The sequence below is a fragment of the Suncus etruscus genome, chromosome 8 (assembly GCF_024139225.1).
Source record: "Suncus etruscus isolate mSunEtr1 chromosome 8, mSunEtr1.pri.cur, whole genome shotgun sequence".
NCBI classification, from domain to species: Eukaryota; Metazoa; Chordata; class Mammalia; order Eulipotyphla; family Soricidae; genus Suncus; species Suncus etruscus.
In genome coordinates, this window is record NC_064855.1 from 116,563,532 (window position 1) to 116,587,121 (window position 23,590).

The 23,590-nt window shown below is 37.6% G+C and overlaps 1 protein-coding gene across 1 annotated transcript in view; it reads right to left on the reverse strand.

Annotated features, from left to right (window-relative positions):
* Positions 1 to 23,590, reverse strand: part of NALCN (sodium leak channel, non-selective) — a 306,322-nt gene that overhangs the window by 276,226 nt on the left and 6,506 nt on the right. Inside the window, exons 2-3 of the mRNA XM_049778612.1 lie at positions 12,805 to 12,951; positions 10,951 to 11,133 (exon numbers count right to left, since the gene is read on the reverse strand). Of these exons, the coding sequence (XP_049634569.1) occupies positions 10,951 to 11,133; positions 12,805 to 12,912 (291 nt within the window). The 5' untranslated portion in view covers positions 12,913 to 12,951. The remainder of the gene's footprint in view (positions 1 to 10,950; positions 11,134 to 12,804; positions 12,952 to 23,590) is intronic.

Consider the following 23,590-nt stretch of genomic DNA (forward strand, 5'->3'; position numbering starts at 1 on the left):
GTGACTTTGAGCCTGCTTGAGGAGTAACAATCTTAGCACAGTCAGGTGTGGTCCCAAACCAAATGAGAGGAAAAAATAAAAACCAAACAAACCCAACAAAACACTTGGATGAAGAAAAATAACTGACAAGCTATCAGATGATAAGTTAAAACTGATGGTGACAAAAATACATTCGAGGTTCTGCCTAGCAAAAAAAATCATAGAACAGATAATTTAAGGACATTATACCAATTTAAGGACATTCTATTTGCATTGTGTATTGCATCATTAACTAAAGCTATAAATAACACATAACAATCTAAATATAGACTACAGAGCCAATAGAACATTAAATTTCCTTATCCAATTTTGGTTGAAATTCCTCAAGACGACCTACAATTACTTTAAGTTGTGTTTGAAGAGTCCTTTACATTGAAGAATGGTGAAATTCCTCTACTTTTCATTTATTTTGCCATGCACTCAATGACAGTGTATGAACGAATAAATGAGCGACTAAAGAGGTTCAGAGTGGTAGCTCAAAGTGTCAGAAACATGCTGATCAAGAGCTCCATCATGAGTAACAAAGACATCAGTGAATTAAAAGAGAATTTTGGCCCTCATCTTCCATTCTCACTTATTAATAAATGAGAACCTTATAGCATATTTTATGATGGTAAATTACAAAGAACAATTGCAGTGTATGTTTTTAAATTGGTTTTCATTAAACAATGTCTTTTTAATGAAATGATCTTTCTTGATCATTTGATTAAAAAAAGGAGGGAGGAATGCATTTTCTCTTTAAGAAGTAGGTGGAATTTTGACTATTTAAAAACACAGAAAGGAATTTCAAAAAGTAAAAGCTGAAATTTTGTGAGACTCAGCAGGGTACTATTTTAAAAGATAAACAACTAAATGTTAGAAGTGTGGGCTAATGGTGCACAGTGCTGGAATGGATTCTTCATTGGGATTACCAGCATCGCCAGAGACGGGCCCTAACCACCACTAGGTACACCTCATCCCCTACCAAAATAAAAAACCCACTAAATATTAGGAGGAAAACGATAATTATAGATCATTGGTTATTGGGTATACCCAAATGCAAAAACAAATGAGTTTATATAATTTTTTGCCATTAAAAGAAGTCTTATGCAAAGCCACTGCAATTAACCTCTCTTGTTGTTCATAATTAATTTAGCAGCAAATTATATTCAATAAGATAAAGGAACAAAGCTTCTCATATGGGGAACTGTCAAAACTATAAACATAAGGATAAACAGAAGTATTTTCCTATGTGAGAATCTGAGTGGCCAAGAACCACTAGTGAAGCTGTTGACTAAAGATTATGTGCTATAATTTATAAAGTCTATATTAAATTCTAAATAACTTTTAAAGGAAAACATTTGAGCTTTCACAAAATTGTTAGGTGGCCTAAATAAAGTCAAATACAAAACCTGGGGTCATCTATCTTCAGAAGTACAGTTGTTGTTCCTTCTTTACTAGAAGGTATTTTTTAAAAAAAAATGAAACTTGCAAATGATGACCTAACATACACTTTCAACTTGAATTCTTTAAAAAAAGAATGAAAACATATTCTAATCTCAAATAACTGCCTTATGAGAACTAATTTAGCTAAATTGCTGTACATCATGTAAAGTATTTTGAACTTGGAAGAAATTTTTGTGGCTCTGTGTACTACACAGCGAGGGTCCAGCAGTGCTAATTTACATCTTGAAGTAGGAAGCTCAACTTTATGACTTCAGTCAACTGAACTACAGTCACAAGCTACAACAGTCACCAGGTAATGTGGATATGCATTAAGTCAATTGTAATAAAGGAACTGATGGATGGAGACAGAGCTCCCACACACAGGCCAGTAGCCAAGCCCACCAGAAAATTCCATCCTATGGTCCTTTATGTGTCCTTCTCTTAGAGGCCCTCACCAGAAAATGGCTCAAGACGCTGGATGTGAAATTTGAAAGCACCTCCAACCTGGTCCCATCTGATGCCTAAATCCATGCTTTATTACACAGCTATCATACAGTCAACTGCTGATTTAGCTGAGGCTCCCTTCAACCTGGTCAGGCTTTTTTACACACATGCCTGTTACTGAATCACCCAATATCTCACTAGTCTTTGCCTCAATTGGACTACAATATCTACCCATGTAACAGTTTTCATTGGTCAGAATCAATTCAGTGTCAGTGTATTTAGCACCCAGCTTAGACTGTTCTATGTTTCCAACTTTACAGAAATGTGCAGTGGTCCTTAGCTGTCATCAAGAATATAACCACACACTAGATGGTAAAGCCATTACAATGGGCTGCTTAATACTTTCCTGGTTTAAATGAAGATGAAATATTCAAAGCACTGTAATTTACAAAGTTACTTATAGTTGAGTTTTAGGCATAAAATGCTTCAGCACACCATAGTTTAAATTTAAAAAATAATCTAAAAAATCTGAAACACTGGCTGGCGAGATAGCATGGAGATAAGGAGTTTGCCTTGCATGCAGAAGATCAGTGGTTCAAATCCTGGCATCCCATATGGTCCCTGTGCCTGCCAGGGGTGATTTCTGAGCATAGAGCCAGGAATAACTCCTGAGCACTGCTGGGTGTGACCCAAAAACCAAAAAATAAATCTGAATCACTAGACCCAGTACTACTGAAAACATGGAACTCAGATAATAATAATAATGAATTTTAAAAATGTACCTGTAAGGGAGTTATTTAGAATGTGTATGTGTGGAGAGAACATGAACCATTGGTAGAAGAAGGGGTCAATGGTGGAGTTAAGATGAGAACATTGTATGCATAAACATATATTTTAACATACTTTGTGAATGGTGGTGTCTAAATAAAACCTTCATTTAAAAATGTTAAAAGAAACATGAAACAGGGGGCTCAAGTGATAGTACGGTAGGTAGGGTGTTTGCCTTGCATGTGACCAACCCGAGTTCAATTCCCAACATCCCATATGGTCTCCTGAGCCATCTTGAGTGATTTCTGAGCACAGAATCAGGAGTAATCTGTGAGCACAGCTAACTGAAATCCAAAAAATACCAACCAACCAAAATATATATATATATATTCTTTGCCTTGTTTAGCTTTCACTAGTAATTGAGCACTGCTTTTCATGCAGAAATTCTAGGTGTAGACCAACATTTTCACATTGCGCTACAGTCTACTCTTTTGATTCGGACACAAATCAGTGCATTAATGTAGATTCACTTCCTATGGTGTATCCTATAGGATGATCCTGGGTCATTCCCACCTGACTGTTTAACGATCATCTCTTACCTCACTGTGAAGTGTGGGCTTCTTTGGACTCACCTGCTGGTGTTACATTAGAATAAAAAATAAAGCCACTGTGAATGTGTGAATTTGGAGGATCCTTAGGATTTGAGACTATATTTGATTTTTTTTTAGAATTTATAGAGATATTTTTGAAAATTCCTACTAGAGCTTAGGTAATGCTATTTCTGTGGTATAAACATGTACAGATGTGACGTGGATGTGACCTTCACTACCACCAATGCTCCCAAGATCTTCTACCACGATTTTGGTTTTACTCCTCATCTACCTCTTTCTTCTTTTCTTCCTATGCCTCCCAATATTTTAGTTTTCTCAGTCTTGTTCAAGATTGAACGATTTGTTATCATTAATATAGCCTATTCTCCATTTGAGATTTACTTGTGTGTCTTAAGGTCACACCTGGCAATGCTCAGGGCTTATTCTTGAATCTGGGCTCAAGAATCACTCCTGGTGGGCTTAGGGAAATTTGGGGTCCAAGAGATTGAACCTGGATTGGCTATGTGCAAGGTAAGTGCTCTGCCATCTATCTGACTATCTCTTTGGACCCCATTTTGTATTTTTTTAAATTTTAAACCAAAGGCAATTTTAGGTAGTCTTCTAACTCCTAGCACAGTATATGGTCGAGCTAGATTCTGCAGGGATAATTAGATAAGTGCATCGTATAAGAAATGACTTTTGGATACTCACTGAATAAATATAAGCTTGAATAAGTGAAGCAAATCATCACATGAGATTAGGAATAGGGCCAGAGTTATGTAATCCACATTATATTGCAATTATAAATATAATTAAATGGAAATTGAGATCTTTTCCATGTGTATTATTGCTTTTTGTGGTCATAATCAGTGTTGCTCAGACCTTACTCCTGGCTCTGGACTCAGGGATCATTCCTGGGAGTGACTGGAGGCCATATGTGATGCTAGGGATGGTTGTGTTGGCATGCAGGGCAACTGCCCTACCCACTGTACAATTTATTCTACACTCAATTGGTATTTTCAAAGACTCCTTACTAAAATTGGTTGAATGATTCTGTTTCAAATTCTATTATATTAATAATGTTATAGTATCTGCTAAGATAAACCTGTCCTTTTCCCTCTGGCTTACAAAAGATATAATTAGAATGTGACATTTATGAATGACCCCAAATACTTAAGAAATGCTAACCTCTGTTTTACTTATTATTTATATTTATTTTGGATGTGTTGGGTTTTGAGGCAAACCCATGCTTGGCTGTTTTGTTTGTTTGTTTGTTTGTTTTGTTTTGCTTTGTTTTCCTGGCTCTGTACTTAGAACTGACCCCTAGTGGTGCTCAAAGCATCATACTTGATGCCAGAGATCCAAAGAGTTGGCTGCGTCAAGGTCAAAATGCCTTAACTCCTAGACAATCTCTTTGGTCCCAAGAATTTTTACCCATTTTAAACATGAAAGAAGGGCTGCCATTTATTTGTTCCATCAAGAAGAAACAAAGCAGAGGATGCCCAAGTACAGCCAAAATTAGCATCTGAGGATTGAGTAGAGATAGTCAAGGGCTGTCTGTCCATTGTGGTAAAGGTGAAAACTCAGGGGATCCCAGTCAATTCCATCATTTAAATGAGTCATTTAAATTGCTGAGCAAGTGGTTATCAAACAGAGAAACTATGCAATTATCTGAGGACAGTTCTAGGGATATATTTTTGAGCCACAAAGTGATACGCACTGGTTGAGTTTCATAAGCATACAATTTATAGTTCTGAATTTTGGGGCCTGTCTGTCACTATGGCTCACCATTATTATTATCTGAAGGCTTGGAGGAACTTTGGTCCACTGCCAGATGGAGATGAACAGACTACTGCGAACTTTTTGAATTTTTCACTGCAGAAATAAATAGAGCTCATCACAACACCAAGAACATCTACTTCCCAAAGGGTTTCACATTGCTTGGAGGAGTTGGGGGGGGTCAGAGTTTGATCCCTTAGTAAAAAAAAATCCAAGAATGAGATATAACCCTAGGGAAGATAGTGCTAGTAACAGAATGCAAAGGTTTTTCAAAAAGGGACACAGGAAAGAATATAACAGGAAAGATTTGAATAGAGAATAAGCAAATATTTGTCAGTAGCAAAAATGATCCAGACATGAATAGATTAAGACTGTTTAGGGTCTTTTAAATATAGGAGACTTATATTACTTTTGATAAGTAAAACCTTAGCCTAGTTACATTAGCATAGATAGGCACATATCTGTAAATTGCCTTTGGTCTGCCCAGGACTGTTATTTTAAGATGATATATGTGAAGAACCAGGTATCTCAAACTACAAAGCTGTGAACTCAAAGATACCTAAGTCTTCTCTCTCCTGTTTTCTCAATTCCCAGCTTCAGACCCTTTTATCGGCAGGAAGTCCAGGAATGGGGCAATTAGAAACAAATTATAGAAAAGTGGGTATTAATGGACCAATTAATACTTTCAGATTTAGAGAACAAGACCAAGGAAGGGAAGGGAAATAAATCCTTAAAAGGACCCCAAAGCCTAAAAATTCATGCTCTGGATATTTTTTGCAAGAACAGGTTGGTGTTCATTTCTCTATTCCAAATTAGTGAGCATTTGATCTGCATTTTCTTTGTGCAGGAAAATACAAATACAAGTCAGTTGGTGAGACCCTTGCTCCAGAGGCTGCCCCAACCCAATAACTTTCTCATCACAGACCTGTCACTCAGAACCACTCAGAATCTCTCCAGTTGCCACATCCATTAGATACTTGACATCTTGCAAATACTCTCCCCGGTTTTGTGTCCCCACTTTCTGCTGACATGTCTTCCCTGTGACCATCAGCCATTCTGAGGAACTAGGTCTCCATTTGACCGAGACGAAAATTACTCTTTATCCAGCCACTTCCCTGATTCAGTGGGGCATTTTTGAATTTGGGAGCCATATGATAGTTGATACATCCATTAGATTCTTATATCTTTCATTTCTTTTTAGTTTTTGATTAAGGCACCATAACTGACAACATTATTCATAGTTTCCTCTCAGGCATAAAAGATCTAACACCAATCCTACCACCAGTGTCATAAGGAGTAGTTTTCTATTCCTTATCAATCTGTAAAGTGGGGGTTAGAGAAATAGCACAATGGGTAGGTTTCCTTGCTGCTGATGCAGGTGTGATTCCTGGTATCCCATATGGTCACTTCCAAGACTAGTTTCTAAGCACAGAGCCAAGAGTATCTTCTAAGCATTGATGGGTGGGGCCCAAAAGCAAAAAATAAAAAAAATGAATCTGTAGAGTGAACCCACATATTAAAACTAACACATGTAGATTTAATAAAATAGAGTAGAAACTAGAGATCAACATTATTTCTCTACAGAGTGCTAAAACAAAATATTACTGAATTAAAGTTATAGAGTCTATACATTTAAAAATGAATATCTTATACATAAATTTGAGTGTAAATTGTTAGGGAGATGACTCTGATTAAATTGGGGGTGAGATATAATGACTGACAGACTTCCCATTTACACATTAGTAGATATAGGCTCCTGTTTATTAAAAAAGAAAAAGAAATCTGTCAATATGTCTTGGGGATCTGATTGAGTGCAGAAAAGCAGGTGGACCTGCTTCTGAGGACTTATCTGTGAAATGGGTAGGGATTCCAGAGGAAGGGCCACTGCTGGGTTGCAACCAGGAACAATTCAACAAATTCAATTGTTCAACATGATATGTGTTCAATATTTGCCTTCTGAATGATAAAAGCAAAATGTTTGAGGCCAGAGTCATAGCACAGCAGGTAGAGCATTTGCATTGCATGCGGCTGACCGAGGTTCAATCCCCAGTATCCCATATGGTCTCCAATCTTGCCAGGAGTAATTACTGAGCTCAGAGCCAGGAGGAACACCTCAGTGCTGTTGGGTATGCCTCAACATCCACTGGCACCCCCCAAAATACAAACTGTGACAACTCTGCCTGGATTTAAGAATACTGATTTATCATATGTATATGACACTTGGGGCCTAAATACTTTAAAGTATTTAGTGACTAGTATTAGTCAATATCTAAAACTTAGATTTGAACAGAGTTGAAAAAATCTGGCAAGTAAAATAAGCAGGCAATGCCCCCGGACCTCTTTAGTAGTTTTGTTTTGAAAACAAAGTTTCTGGGTTTGGTTGGTTGCAAATTCATCTATAAAGCAGGTCTTACTGCTTCACGCTACCTTAAGCAGTACATATGATTATAATTCTATTATAAATACTATTCTATAATATTATAGTATAATGTATATATAGTATAGTATGAATATAGTATAATATATATAATAATATATTACCAAACTAAAAAGGTACAATTTTCTGAGATGTGTATGAGGATGAGAAATATATTAAATTGTTTCTAGGAATATTTTTATTATGAGTAGAATAGACTTAAGGTCACACTTTCCAAATATCTAAGACCAACATTTCCCAAACCTTGATATATCACATATCAACTCATGCTTATACACATAAGACAGGACAAATGAATTGCTGTAAAATCATACATTTACTCCCTCCATTAACTACAGCTTTGTTTCTTAGAAATATTTAAGTTGGAAGTCAGTACACATTAAACATTTAATTTCTGAACAGCTAAGAGTTCTGTTCTAAATAATGCAAAACGATGCTTAAAACAGAACACCATGCACACAAATGTATTCATAACATCATGCTATATGTGTGAAGAAATACAAGTGTAAGTTCTTCTTTCTTTTTTACAAGCAAACACAGCACATAATTGCCAATTACTCTGAGTAAAGAAGCTAAAATTTTGAGAGGTGAAAATTTCAGTACTGTTGGCAATTAAGGGAGGTAAAACATGAAAATATTTTAGCACACAAAATGCATAACAATATTTCATGAAAAATTGAATCTTAGCAATTGCAAAAATTAATAGTGGGGTCTACTAGTAAAGGCATATTAATACAAATTTGAGCAACTTAAGATCCTCTGAAGAGGAATCAAAGTTCTAATGTGTGACTTTTATTAAAACATAAATTAAATGCCAACATATGTACATAATTCTCAAGCAACTTTAAAATAAAATAAGCAAATAAACACAAATTCAGTACAATTTAAATTAGCAACATAAGTTTATTCTGACTTATTTTTTTCTAAAACAAAATATGATGAAAAGTTTTATTTCCCTCAGCTTGACTTCAACATTGACTACTAAAAGTGCATATATTGAAAGTACACAACTTGATAATTTGCTATCTAAAGGATTAAAAAGGATCAAAATAGACATTGCTCAAAAAAAGATATGTGAATGACCAGCCAGTGGATGAGCACTTCCTTTTCTTTCAACACCAAGGAAAGAAATGCAAATCCAAACAATAACAGTACTTTCTATAAGTCTACCAATCAGTTAACAGATAGCAAGAGCTGAAAAGCAATGGAAAAATGGAAGCTTTATGTATTTCTGGTGGGAAGACCATGGTGCAACCACCATGAAAAACAGAATGAAGGTTTCTCCAAGCAGTGACCATAGATGTGACTCAAAGGAGCATCCCAGCCTTAGGCAAAGTCATGAATGTATCTCTAGCCCAACTTACTCCCTGTCCTATGACAAATATATGTTGCAGAAGTATTTGTCTTGAGTGCTTAGGACTGGTGAGTTCAAAAGATGAACAATTCTTTCAACGATCCATTTAAACCTGAGCTCAGTATAATCTGACCTTGTATTTATCCATATAGAACTATACACCATCTTGGGGCCAGCACGGTGGCGCTAGAGGTAAGGTGTCTGCCTTGCAAGCTCGAGCCTAGTTTGGACTGCAGTTTGATTCCCCAGCGTCCCATATGGTCACCCAAGCCAGGAGCGATTTCTGAGCACATAGCTAGGAGTAACCCCTGAGCATCCTAACAGATATCCCCCCCCCAAAGAAACCAAAACCAAACAAACAAAAGAACTATACAACATTTCTGCTAGAATTTCAACACCGAATATTAACTTTATTTAATTGCTGGTTAAATATCAAATTTCCTTATTTATATTTTGAGAAGTCACACTTGGCTGTTCTCATGGTTTGCTGCTGGCTTTGTGACTGGGATCATGCCTGGTGAGGTTCAGGGGACCACTTGAAGTGTGGAGATCGTGAACCTTGTCCACTCTACTCTCTCTCTCTGCTTCCTTGAATATCAATTTTAATAAGACAGAAATTTGTGCTAATTACTCTGAGATGATATTAGCAAAGTAGTATTACTCAAATGAACATTTGTTTGTATTTAACCCATTTATTCTGAATAAAAACAGAAAACCATGTTTCATGAATTTCTAATATAGAATTTTTACAGGTTAGATAGAAGATAACATTTTGGTTCAGTAAATAATTCATGATCCAAATGTTGATGAGGCTCTGAAAACAGCAGAACAGTTCTGTGACAGCATTTGGAAAGTCAGCTTCAATTTCTAGAATTTAAACTATTAAAATCTCTGTTCACTGGGAATAAATGTATGATTTCTGTGTTAGTCCACCTCTATTAATTTTTATCATTAGGTTGCACTATGAAAATGATGCTAATTGCCATTTTTATATATGACACAAAAGTCTAATACATCAAAATAAAACAAAAAAAGATAAAACTTTTATTCTTGGAAGATGTCATGGTTTTGTTTATTCAAGTTGAAATCATCCAGAAGGCAGCACAGAAGTCTTTGGTTACAAGGATTCCTACAAGAATAACTAAAGGTTGTCTTTGTCTGGAGGTCGAATGTCAGCACCTGTTTATCCAGGCCCTCCTGAAAAAATCACAAAATTTAAAAATGCAAGGCTATGCTCTGTACTCCAGTTTCCACTGTAGTTTTTAGGTCAAAGAAAGAGAGAACAATACATTTACTGTGATCGATCTTTCTCCTGTGAGGATAACATGTAATACATTATGTGTAAAGATATCAACAAAATTAATTAATAAACTATGTTATGCTCATATTGTTGAGACCATTGTACAGATAAGTAAGATTTTCCCATCTGTTTTTTCTACATTGGAAATGTGGATATAGTCAGAAAATGAAGAGACTCGAGCTAAACTACCCTCCTGAAGTAGTATAATGCCATAAATACATCAGTTATGTGGCCATATTTGCAACCTCCAGAAAGATGAGTTAAATAAAAAAGAGGTACCTGGGACCAAAGGATTCTTTTCCCTGTTCCTTCTTTTCTTTTCCTTTCTTTTCTTTTTTTGAATGCCCCCCCCCCAGTGGGCTAAGTCCTGCCCCTTTAAATCCTGAAATGTTTTATTACTTCCCAGCCTTTCTTTTATCCCCTATCCTCAAAAAACTTTAGGCAAAGGACATCCTGATGAATATATAACCGCATTCTCTTTGACCATATAATTTTGGTTCTTCATCCCAGTCAATTGACATTTTCTGAGCTTAGGCCACATTGCTTTATTGATATTTAGCCCAGCACCATAGAAGAAGTGCCCTCTAACTTCACTCCAGATATCCCACTACTTTGTCCCCTTCAAATCTTACTGATATTTTGATTTTCTTCTTCATCCCATTTCCACCATTCTCCAGAGCCGTGTCATTTAAGAGAACTTGAATAGAGACCAGGTCAGGCTTTGCTTTACCAAAATAACTCTGAAGACAGTACTGAGCTGACAGTGATTCTTTTTCCTTCAGGATACCAGCTGCCATGATGCAAAAAGGCTCACCTTGACAATGCCCCGGATGTGCATCTTTGCGATCATCTCTGCTGTGTAGAGAAACATGAGCAAAGTGTCCAGGGTGAAGGTGACATACTGCAGAGGAGGGTAGTGCTCGAATGTCATGGGTGTGTTCATGCACACAGAAATCACGCTTATGATGGCACAGATCCGCAGCAAAGAGTGGACCCACTGCAAGAAAGAACCAGAGTTAGTGCTTGGTCCATAGAGGCTACCTGTGGTGAGAGGAGAGGGACCACCTGGGGACTGGAACATGAAGAGCAGGAAGATACCAATATAAGGAGGACAAATGGAAGATGATTCGAAGCAAGTGGAGTGCTAAACATTTCCACATGCCTAACATGAAGGATTCCCATGTTAGTCACATACTCAAGTAGAAATATAATCTTGTGCTTCTTTCTTCTTAATGTGTGTTCACTGAGCTCATAGAAGTTGGGTTCATATTATACATATTTTTAAATAACTTCATTTAAAGATCATGATTCACATAATTGACATAGTTGATCATAAATACATTTGTTTCCAAGTAATTGGGGTTAAATTATTAAAATAAAAGAGTACAGCAGCAAATTTGTTGAGAAGTTGTAAAAATTATTGTATTTTACACTGAGGTCATTACATCATTTTCAGAAAGTTTAGAAGACTCTCATTGATCATTCTATTATGTCTTTTGTTTCTGAACATTAGGTGGATTTAGATACACATTGGTGTATAAATTGGTGTGTTACTATGGAGAGGATGGTATCCTATCATACTTATTGCTAGAGCCACACACCATGAAGGATAAGTGTGTAAATACGGGAGTGGGGAAACTAATGGGCAAGTTAGTGTCATCCCATGGATATCCTTGACTCTAACAGAAATACTTCACTGTATAAGACAGAGGACAGGGGCTTGGTGACTGGAGATAAGGTAATAAAAACAGAGGCTGAAATAAGTCTGAGCAGGATGGGGCAGTGGCCTGTGAGTCAGCTCACATTAGAAGGGGCATCATCTTTATCAAGGGCAAAGGCAAGATCATGAGCACCAGGGAGCAAGTTCTTCTCTTCACTTGAGACTATGGGGTCAAGCTCCCCTATATGACAGAACAGAATCCTTAAAGCCTGGTTCTGACATCGACCTGTCCAAATGCCAAGATTCTCACAGAATGGGTCACTCTTCAACTTCTTGTGAGTGGAGGGGGGCAGAGAAGGTGGCCCCATTCTTCAGACACCATCTACTGTTTCATTCATCTTGACTTTCCTTCAAAATGTATAACCCAGGTTTTGGAAATGACTTTCATTCAGAACATTCCATTATCTCCTTGAGGAATCAGTATATTGTGAATGCAAAGTAGAGAAAACTCAGCTGAGTAGCTTATGTCTCGGGCTTAGTTTTGGTCAGCCTGAAAGGTGGCATTCTCTCAATATGCAGTAACTCCGACAATGGAAGGCACAGGTATGGAGAGCCCTTTGCCCCCCTCCACCAGTCTTCCTGCACAAATAACTCATTACTGAACCTGAATTAGCTCAGCATCTGGATTCCAAGACTCACTCTTGGAACTTAGAAACACTTGCTTTTTTTTTGTTTGTTTGTTTGTTTTATATTTTGGGATAACATCTGGCTTATGCTTGGTTCTGTGCTCAGGAATGTGCTCCTGATGGAGTTCAGGAGACCCCATTGGATGGTGTGGATCAAACCTAGGTTAGTTGTATGCTAAGAAAACACCCTACCTTTTTTACTACCTCTCTAGGCCCCCCAGATAAACTTTTTAAGGCTAAACATACATGTTTTTGGAATCCTCAAAATCAAACCACCTTTGTGTGAATATGGGATTCCACAAACATCAAATCAAAAACTTACTGGTTTATTAATCCAGAGAATATCTGCGTTGTCTGACAGAGATTCATCAGGGCCAAAGTCGGTGACAGGCTGGGCCTCCACCCTGGAGCTCTGCTTCCTTTTGAGCATGCTGAAATTAGCGCTGGGGTGCAAGCACTGAACCCCAGTCTGTGAACAGAACAGAAGTTGTGTGAGCCACCTCACCCATCTTTCTCCAGATCACAGGAGGGATATTCCCGAATGGCCCATTTACCTGTAAATGACACACATTCTCCATTACTATAGGCTAAGCTAGGGTATTCCATTAACCGTGAATGACCCAGGTTCAAACCCTGGCACCCCATCTGTTCCCCTGAGAAAAATCACCTAGGACTCTGGGTTCTCTTGGACTGGACAAACAACTAGAAAGCATTCAACCTGTTAGCAAAGGAGACATAACTTACTAAAACACTATAGAATTAAATGGCAGAGGACTGTCAAGGAAAAACAGGATCAACCTGGAAGATTTATCCTGTGTAAAGGGACCTGGGGTGTCTCTGAGAGAGAAGGGAGACACATCATGAATGAAGGATGAAAATTACTTCATTTTTGATAGCAAAATGGTGAGCTTCTTGGGGGGAGGTGCTTCCTGAGCACTGAAACCTGGATTACACCACTACACTCTAACATTCTATTCTAGATCATGCAAAGGTAAGGAAAATCATAGGAGGGTTCACAAACAAAGCCTGGAATAGATAAGAATTTCTCATACTTGAAGGTCCTCTTTGCTTCGTGAAAAATTGACTTCCTTAAACCACAGTAACAGACTTAGCAAGGTATCTGAAGACTCAACTAACCTTGGTTGGACTCTGAAGACTCAACTAACCTTGGTTTGTTTGTTTTGTTTGATTTTGGGTCAGACCCGGCATCGCTCAGGGGCTACTCCTGGTTATACACTCAGAAATTGCTCCTGGAAGGCTCAGGGATCATATGGGATGCTGGGATTTGAACCACCATTCTACTGCGTACAAGGCAAATGCCCTACCTCCATGTTATCTGACCTGACCTTGTTATCGGTTACCTTGTCTGATTAGGGAGTATGAGGCATATCCAATGAGCCATAATGCTGCTGAGTAGGTCTGAGGCAGTGAAGAGAATGAGAAAGCTCCCAGAACATACAGTCATGGAAGTACTGCATAAAGAAATTTCAGATGTGCCAGAAGAACCTGAGCTAAGAGCTTCCAGAGGTGCAAGGTGCTTCCAAGCTGCCTAGCCCTGAAAATTGGATTTGAATATAGACCTTGTAGTAGGCAGCACTAATTGATTTTTGACATGAATATGTAAATTTATGCAACATATTCAAATGATGCTGGTGCTCTGACTATGTAGAAAATATTTGGAGGCCTTAATTTGAGACAGATCTTGAATGATAGTCCCTTATCAATTCAAAACCCAGAAAGAATCCTGAAGAAGCCTAAGATGGCACAATAGGAGAAGCTGGAGTAATGTCACACAATTGTGTCATAGTTATACCAAAAGAATGCGCATAAACCTCTTGACAAAATACCTCTTTGAGTTAAAACTGATTATTTGTTTTGAGAAGAGACACTCATATATTTGTTTGTTTTTGGCCACAAGCGATGATGTTCAGTGTTACTCTAGGCTCTGCATTCAGGAAGTACTCTTGGCAATGATCAGGGGACCATATGGGACACTGAGAATAGAATCCAGGTTGGCCATGTGCAAGGCAAGCACCCTCCCCATTGTGCTTTCATTATAATAGATTCTTCTTAAAGTACATATCGACTCCAATGGTTCCACTCAAACCTCACTAAGACTATTTAATCGTGATATGATAATTCATGAGAAAATCATATTTGCTCTTCATCCCATTTTCCAATGCAAAACTCCAAATCCTCTTGGAATTTCATCAATAACTTGAACTACTAATGTGTTTCTTGTTCTGTTAAAGAGATCCCTGGACACACTCTAGTGATGAGCACTCAGTATTGGAAGAGCCAATAAATAATGAGCACTTGAAGCCATCCGCTCCATCCATTGTCCTCCTCATAATGCAGCATGAAGAGGTTCTAGAGGTTGAATCAATAGATAATAGTCAATAATTTTATCAATCACACATGGGTAATAAAGCCATCATTAAGTACCTTAAAAACCAAAGGGCTGGTTATGAGAGCTTCCAGTGGGTGAGCCCTGGGCTGATGTTAGAGGCAGAGAGTGAAGGGGCATGTCAGTCCCACCACTTTTCCCCATGCCTTCACTCAGATACCTCTTTTTATGGACTCTTCCTTAGTTCTATCTTCTAACAAATCAGTCATCTGAGACATGAAATGTTTCAGTGAGTTTTGGGAGATGCTTTTAGCAAATGAATTGAACCTGAAGAGACTGTGAGAACCTCTGATTTATAACCATACAATGAAGTATAGATAACCTGAAGTTGCATTAATCTCTGAAGTTCAAGGAGAGAAGTTTTGGGACTCTCAAGCTGTCTCCAGTTAGATGTCCAAGGGTACATGTGGTTGGTTTATGATTGACAGCTTAGGGGAAGGACCTCGGATACTATCTCTGGGTTGGAAGTGTAAGAACTTCATTGACTGATTCAGGACACCAGGCAAGTGTTATGTGAAACTGCTTGTTGGTGGTGTGAAATCCTCCACACATAAACTAAAATTGAGATCTAGACACTGACTCACTAGCAGCACCATTTTACAAACTCCAAGAAACAGTGTCATCAATCCAAAAGTGCCTCAAAAACTCTCTGTCCACACTCGGATTAGAATAAGGTTATTAATCTACTCATACACTAAAACACAACAACTAGTATGTGTAGAAACGTTTCAAGGACAGACTATCTGGTGGGACACAGAACAACTACCAGTCAACCTTAGAAGCTACAAATAGAAGCTGGAAAGATAGTATAGCAGGTAGACTTTGACTGAGGTTTGATCCCTGGGGATCCCATATGGTCCCCTAGAACCATTAGAAGTTATCCTTGAATAAAGAGCCAGGCGTAAACCATGAACACATCTAGGTGAAACCCAAAACCCAATAAATAAATGGATAAAAAAAATAAAAAGAAGCTTTAAATAATAAAAACTTTTTCTGATTACAATGCAAGAATGAGAACAAATTAGAACTAATCAACATAATGTCAGAATCACCTCAAGCCTTTGTGATTCCAAAAACAAAATATGCTTCTCAGTATCCAATTGGGCCAATGTGTGAACTAAGGCAGAAATTCAAAAATACCTGGAGATAAATGAAAATGAATACAGGAGATGTCAGGATTCACAGGGCACATTAAAAATGGTTAAATATGAAAGTTCATAACAATGCAAGTTTTCATCAAGAAAGAAAAAAATCCCAAACAAAAGCTTTAATCTTTAAACTAAAGCAACTAAAAAAGTAAAAGAGCGGCAAATAAAACCAGAGTTAAAGAAAGAAAGGAAATAATACAAATCAGAGTAGAAAGAAATAAAATAGAACCTAAGTAAACAAAACAAAAGTCAATGAAACCAAGAGCTATTTTGGGGAAAGATTAAGATTAATTAGACATTTAGTCAGTCTAATGAAAAAGAGAGAAAACGAATGAACAGAATAAGAAATATGGTAAAATCGATACAGTGCCATATTAAAGAGCCTACCAAGAACAGACATATGCTACATATTTAAAAACTAGAAAAAAGGGGGTATGCTTTTAGGTCAATATAAATGAACTAGACTGAATCAAGAAGAAACAGAAAAACCTGGGTGTTCCTTTGAAGCATTCAAATTCCAAGAATATTTTATTTAGCCTTCCCCAAACAAGTCCTAGATCAAAAGACTTTACCAATAAATTTTACCAACCCCCCAGAAAAATCTCTTCAGACTTGCCCCAAAATTCAAAGAATTCCTCAAATGCCTCTTATTTTATTTAAAAGAATATTCAGTACAGGTTATGCAACAGCATTAAATATTATTCAATATTATGTAACAAACTCAAGCAGCAAAATAAGTCAAATTATATTCACACACAGAATTCAAAATTCACCTGAGGCAGTCAGTTGTAATCATTTTCAATCTCAATCCAGAGAAATAAGTTTTGCACCTCAGTCATTACTGTTGAATCAATATCACTTCACTGACTATAACATAACTATTATTCCCCTGATAAAGTCTAGCAGGTATCTTTCAGTTTCCAGGTAAGCCTAGTATTTTAATAGGACATTGTTTCTATGTACCTTAGCCTTATCGTGGTTAGGTGTTTAAAATCCAGTATCTATTTTTCATGAGTCAATGCACTGAATCTGAACAACATATCAGCCAGTGGATCTTTTCCACATATTAAAATTGGATATTTCTACAACTCACTAGTGGGATAAGAACATGCACTTTATGACTTATTCATTTATAAATCTTTCCTTAGAAATAGCGAAAGATATATATGTATATATTAGATATAGATAGATACAGATAAATAGAGATATATGTAGAAGTACATAGATATAGATAGAAAGATATAGAGATTAGATATGTATTTAGATACAGAGAGATTAGATATATAAAGAAATTAAGTAGACAGTAGATGAAGAAATTTGATAGAAATTAAAGATTAGATAAATATAGATAGAAGATTATAGAGATTAGATAAATACAAATATAGATTCGATTTATAGGTAGATAGAAATTAGATACATAGGGAGATACAGATAGATAGAAATTACATAGAAATAGATTAGATAGCTAGAATAAAGATAAATAGATGTCTTATTTCTGTTGGTGCCTTGTGCTTACACATAGTGGTGTACAAGGTTTACTATTGCTGCCACTTGGAGGAACCACATACACTAAGGATTAAACCTGGGTCAGCTGCATACAGGACAAGAGCCCTACCCCTGTAGCCTTGTGGCAGGATTTTTATCTCTGAGCTTTCCAACTTTCTCATAGCAAAACTCTAACTCATCTTTTATTTCACTGGGGAGGTGCTTCCAATGGACTGGGCTATTCCTTCTTCCAAGCCTTTCAGGTTTGTAGTCACAGCTTTTGCATCTTTTACCTACTCACTGAAGTGTCTTTTACCTCTGAGCTCACATGACTTTTCTTTCTCCTTAACCCCTAAAACAGGCAACTGCTCTGCATGGCTCCCTCACCATCTGCTGGGCCCAGCAATTCCAGAGATATACATCTGTGCATCTTCCTCCTCTTATGCAGCCCCAGCCTGTAACACATAACTTAGAACTAAGCAGGAAATGTGCATCTCAGTCCCTCTTTGTCCCCTGAAGTACTCCATTCTGTTACTCTGAGGACCTGGGCCCCATGCACCACAGTGGGCAAAAATGAAAAACACAGATGCCATTTTTGTCAAAATCTTCACTGGTGGTCTCATCTCAGATTGAGCCAAGCAACTATCAAGGCCCCTTTCATGTTGTTCTGCTGCCAAGTGTGTTGGAAACCCAAACAACCTAGTAGAACCTGGTAGACCAACTGCTCAAGGGATTCTCCTTGAGGTGAAAGCTTAAGAGACATGGCTCCAGAGATGGGGATAGATAGCACAAAGAGGGGCACCATATTTCCATGATTAGTGGTTACTCTCACACTTGACTCTGTGCCATTCCTCCTCCCTTACAGAGAGCTCTAGATAATAAAGATTTCAGACCATTTTTATTGTCCACTGTGTTGCTCCCAAGACATTTCTAAGCATCAATGTTTATATTTATATTCTCCGTGGCACCTCTCTTCCCCTTGGCTATTCTTCTATGTCACTGACCCTGCCATCCTAAATGTATCCCAGTTTCTTTTGCCCTATATAAGCATTGTTGGGATGGAATAAAATGTGTCTAGTCATCATCCTGGGATCTGTCCTTTCCAGCCCTGAGCTTGTGAGAACACCCTCAATTTCAAATGCACCAGGAGGATCGAAGTTGACCCTTACTGGCTGATGGGGTCAACATACTAACACCTAGTCCATGTCAGGGGTTCTCTGGACAAGCCACCACCAACACTGATCTTTTGACTTTTATATAACTGATCCCTTCTGCATATATACATCAGTCTCTAAAGAAACCCAGGAAGATTGGAAAGGAAATGTAGTAACCTATAGACTCACTAAATATTATGACTACTTTTTTTTAAAATAAAGTCCTTATTTAAGCACCATGATTACAAGCATGATTGTAGTTGGGTTTCTGTCATAAAAAGAACACCACCCCTTCACCAGTGCAACATTCCCACCATCAATTCCCCCTCCTCCACCCCCACCACTGCCTGTATTCATGATAGGCATTCTACTTCTCTCATTCTTTAACATTGTCATGCTAGTTGTTAGTGTAGTTATTTCCCTAACAGCATTCACCACTCTTTGTGGTGAGCTTCAAATTGTGAGCCCGTTCTTGCGGCCCTTCCAGCCCTTAACTATATTGTCTCTGGGCCTTATTAAAATAATGCCTTTAATTTTTCGTAAAACCCATAGATGAGTGAGACTATTGTGCATCTATCTCTTTCCCTCTGACATATTTCACTCAGCATAATAGATTTCATGTACATTCGCATATAAGAAAATTTATCTTGGTTGTTTCCAGAGTCTGGCTATCGTAAATAGCACTGCAATGAATATAGGTGTGAGGAAGGGACTTTTTTTGCCCTCCTGACTTGTCTTGAAAAAAGCCCCTCCATATATCCCAGAGGTCTTTCATCCATCCATGCTTGTATGCATGCTTACACTAAACACAGAGCAACCCCATGGAACCATCAATCACAGCTTGTGATGTGGGTTTAGCACTAAACAAAACATCTGTGGTCTCCTCCAAGCCTCATGTTCTTCCCACAGACAACATTCAAATGCATAGAGAGCACCTGATGAAAGCAGAACATCTGACCATTACAGGCTAATTTTTTCAACCTCTAATAGTTTTCTGGTACTTTTGCTGCCTCATTGGCTCAATTTTACTATCTTGAACAAGAGATACTGACTGACTCTTAATGTCCTTCTCTCTGAGCCATCTGGTCTCCTAAGAGGATGCACACAAACAAAACAGTTGAATCTGGGTCTTTCAGTACCACAAATACTTAAAGTTCAAAGAGATAAAAAACATAATTTCTATTTTCTTCTCCTTGGACGAGCAATATAGTTCTTTGTCAGAGATATACGGAAATTAATGTAAATGAAATAAATGCCATCATAATTATCCCTCTCACACCAAATGAATAGTTTTTGCAAAGTATTTGTCAAATTCCTACAGGGTGTGAGCCCAAGAACAGTGCTCAGATCTGCTCATGAAATATCTTGGAGCCAGAGACATAGAGTAGATTTCTTTTAACATTTTTTTTTCTTTTAACATTTTTTATTCCATGAATTTTCCCTCCATGTATGTATTTATGTTTCAGTGGTTACTAGAAACCGGTGTTCTTTTTTTTTGGGGGGGCACACCCGGTGACACTCAGGGTTTACTCTTGGCTATGCATTCAGAAATTGTTCCTGGCTTGGGAGACCATAGGGGACCCTGGGGATCAAAGCGCTGTCCATCCTACATTAGCCCTCCCTACTGCTTGAGCCACCGCTCTGGCCCCTAGAGCACTGTGTTCTTAACTAGCATTTTTTCTTGCATGTGGAAATCTTTCTATGTCACTAACTATGCCAGCACAGATAATCTTGATTATAAATAAAGACAACCTGCAAACATTTGTGCCAATCATTTCTTTTCCTATCTCCATAATTATATGTGACATACCTTGCCAGGTACAAACACATGCTTCTGTGTATGTAGTTGAGTTTCTAAGCACGTATGGAAGGATATAACTGGTTTTATATCACCAAATACTTTATTTGACCATCACAATATAGGAAGTGTTAGTATTAGTGTCTTTATCCATTTTTGGTTTGGAATCATACTCGGTGATGCTCAATGCTTACTCGTGGTTCTGCACATAGGAATCACTTCTAGAAATATTTGAGGAGGAATGTATGTGATTCTGGAAATTGAACCTGATCTTGCTGCATGGAATTCAATCTCTTTTTATTAGTAGCTAAAGAACCCTAAACACAAAGCCACTGAATGCCAATATTCAAATGTATGCTTCTTACCTTTGAACCACACACACCTACATAAAACTTTATTTTTACTCCAGTGCAGCATAATAACCACAGGACATTTGTTATTCCTTGTATTAGAATGGCCAGAAGTCTTTACTTAACTTGTAAAGGCAGACTTCCTTTTATCTGACTAAATTTCCTTCCCAACTGAAGATATTACCATGCAAATGAGTAAATGAAGCATTATATATTTTACACGATGGTTTAAGTTAGGAAGGAAAAAGCTTAATTTTGTCTTATGTCCTGCTTCCTTCTGCCCAACTTTCTTGTGCTCAGTCCCTTGCTCACCTTCCCCTGTTCCCCTATTCTGCTTCCAACAGCCAAGGTACACAGGAATCTCAGGTTTTCTGAAACTCTTGTCTCAGTCCTCCATGTTCCATCCTCTTACTCTCCTTGTGGCTTTCATCTGCACTTCCTGCCATGCACTGAGGTCCCTGCCCTCTAGATGCTTCTGTACTACACAGGGCACATCTCTTGTTGGTCTCCAGCAGCTCCTGCAGCCCCCCTTGGAGGGGCTAATAACTTGCCTTTGACTTTAATAAGCAAAGTGTGTGTGGGCAAGTGTCAAAGACAGGACATAATGTCAAACTGAATACTCCCTGCTCCGAAAAGAGCAATTATTCTTAAATATACATAAACACACACACACATGCAGAAACATATTTACAAAGTCTTCAGAAAGCTTAGAAAGTTATTGGGGGTGTTTTGAAAGATAAAGATGTTCCTATAGAAAGGTGGTTTTAGTCTTTACAGCCAAGATTTTCTTCTCCAATTATGTTGATCACCTCATTACATAGACTCGTTCCAGAGAAGTTTACTATTGGTGCCTGGCCTTGTCCAAGGGCCTAGCTTTGTCCAAGCATGGCATATACCTTCTCTTTCAAGTCTTACAGGTAATTTCATAGGTGAGGGAACTTAGAAATATGGGAAATGAACCAAGAAAATGTAATTTGTAGAACTAAAAATGAAAAACTGAGGGTATTATATGGTAGGGGATAAAAGGAAGACTATGTTTTCAACATTTTTTTTATCATTCAGCTTGGTAACTCTAAACTCTTAGCAACAATTAGATATGAGAAATGGTTTAAAAATTTCTCATCTCTTAAAATTCAATCGATTTTTACTGAATAATTATAGCTTTACCAGACATTTATAAGAATGCTTTTCTGGCAAGAAATTATCAAAATTCTTATCAAAGCTATCTCAATGCCACAATCAGGTTATTCAAATCTCACTATCTTTCTTGAGAAAGAATTCAGTCTTCTTTATTGGGGGGGGGGAATGAAACATAGAAGTATATTGTTATGATATTATCTTTTCTAAATTTTAAAGGAAAATAAAATTTGCTTTAATTTCCTCAAGTTAACATATTTCTTAATTTTGTAGTGTTAGCTTTAGTTTCATAAACTCAAGACTGACTATGCAGAGAATGTGAAAGAAGAAAATAAACTCACTAGAAAGTGTTTTTGTGAAGAGACTGGAGTAGAGCAGAAAGGAATTTGTCAGAGAAGCTTCCTGTCTTCTTCCAAATTCAGCATTTACCTAATTGTTGAAGTTATTTGTAATAATCCTACAGTCATACAAAACTTTGAAATGATTGGACATGATTCAGTTCCAATGAAATCATAATTATATCCAGAAAAACAAGAACAGGCAAAGCCATGATTTTGTTTTGCTGTGTTCTCTGTTGTTCCAGCAAGGAAACTCTAGACTAAGGAGAAGTTTCTCCATGTAAATGCACTGGAACTAGCTTTCATTCAAAGAAAAGAAGCGTTGAAGTAAAATATTTCCAATAATAATTGTGATGGGTTCTCCTGGGTGGTGTGTAAAGGCATTTCTGGATGTTACCTAAAACAATGACAGATTATAGAATTTTCAGAGAGGATTCCTAAACTGGTTAAATTTTTTTTAAGAGATTAAGTCTTGGTTCAAGAACAATCTGTCCATCAAGCATAGGAGTAGAATATTTTAAAAATGCAAAACTAATAAACATACATATGGAAAAATTCTAAATAAAACCAAAACAAATCATAGATATTCATTGCCTGGGGCACAGAGAAGAGGACAGGAATGACTTCCATTGAAGACAATGGCAGATAAGACCTCATCTTATGCTACTGCAGAAAGCTATGATTCTCAGATAGGAAGGATTTTGTGTTGATAGACCTTCACTTGGATAATGTGCCCTCTATTACTACACCCTGGGTGTGGGATAGAAACGGCTTCTCTGATTTGGAAAAGGGCAAAGAACTGCGCAGGAAAAACAGGAAAGGATTCTTGGTCTCTGAAGCCATCGTAGCTTTTCATTTAGATCTGCTTTCTTCTGCATGGGAATAGACTAATAAACTGCCCAAGGCCACTGGGCTCGCACTGGTAATATTTGGGCACACACACACAAAAAACTATCTGACCCACTGGGGGAGACCAACCCTACAATCCCTAAGAAACATCTGAGGATGAAAATTTCTTGGCACTTCTTGCAAACTACTTGCATTTTTATAACTTTTATTAACTCTGAGGATGGGTGTTCTGATCCCTAAAGGAGTTAATTTCAGAAGACAACCCTACTAGCATTCTTATGTATTCTTGTCTTAGTATCAGTTAAACCATGTGAAACACTGTGCCTTATAGGGAAACAAAGAAAAAGGAAAATAGTGCCTGTCTGTCATAGAGGTAGATTGGGGGCAGAAGGGAAAATAGGGATATTGGTAGAGGGAAGTGAATCCTAGTGAAGGGATGGGT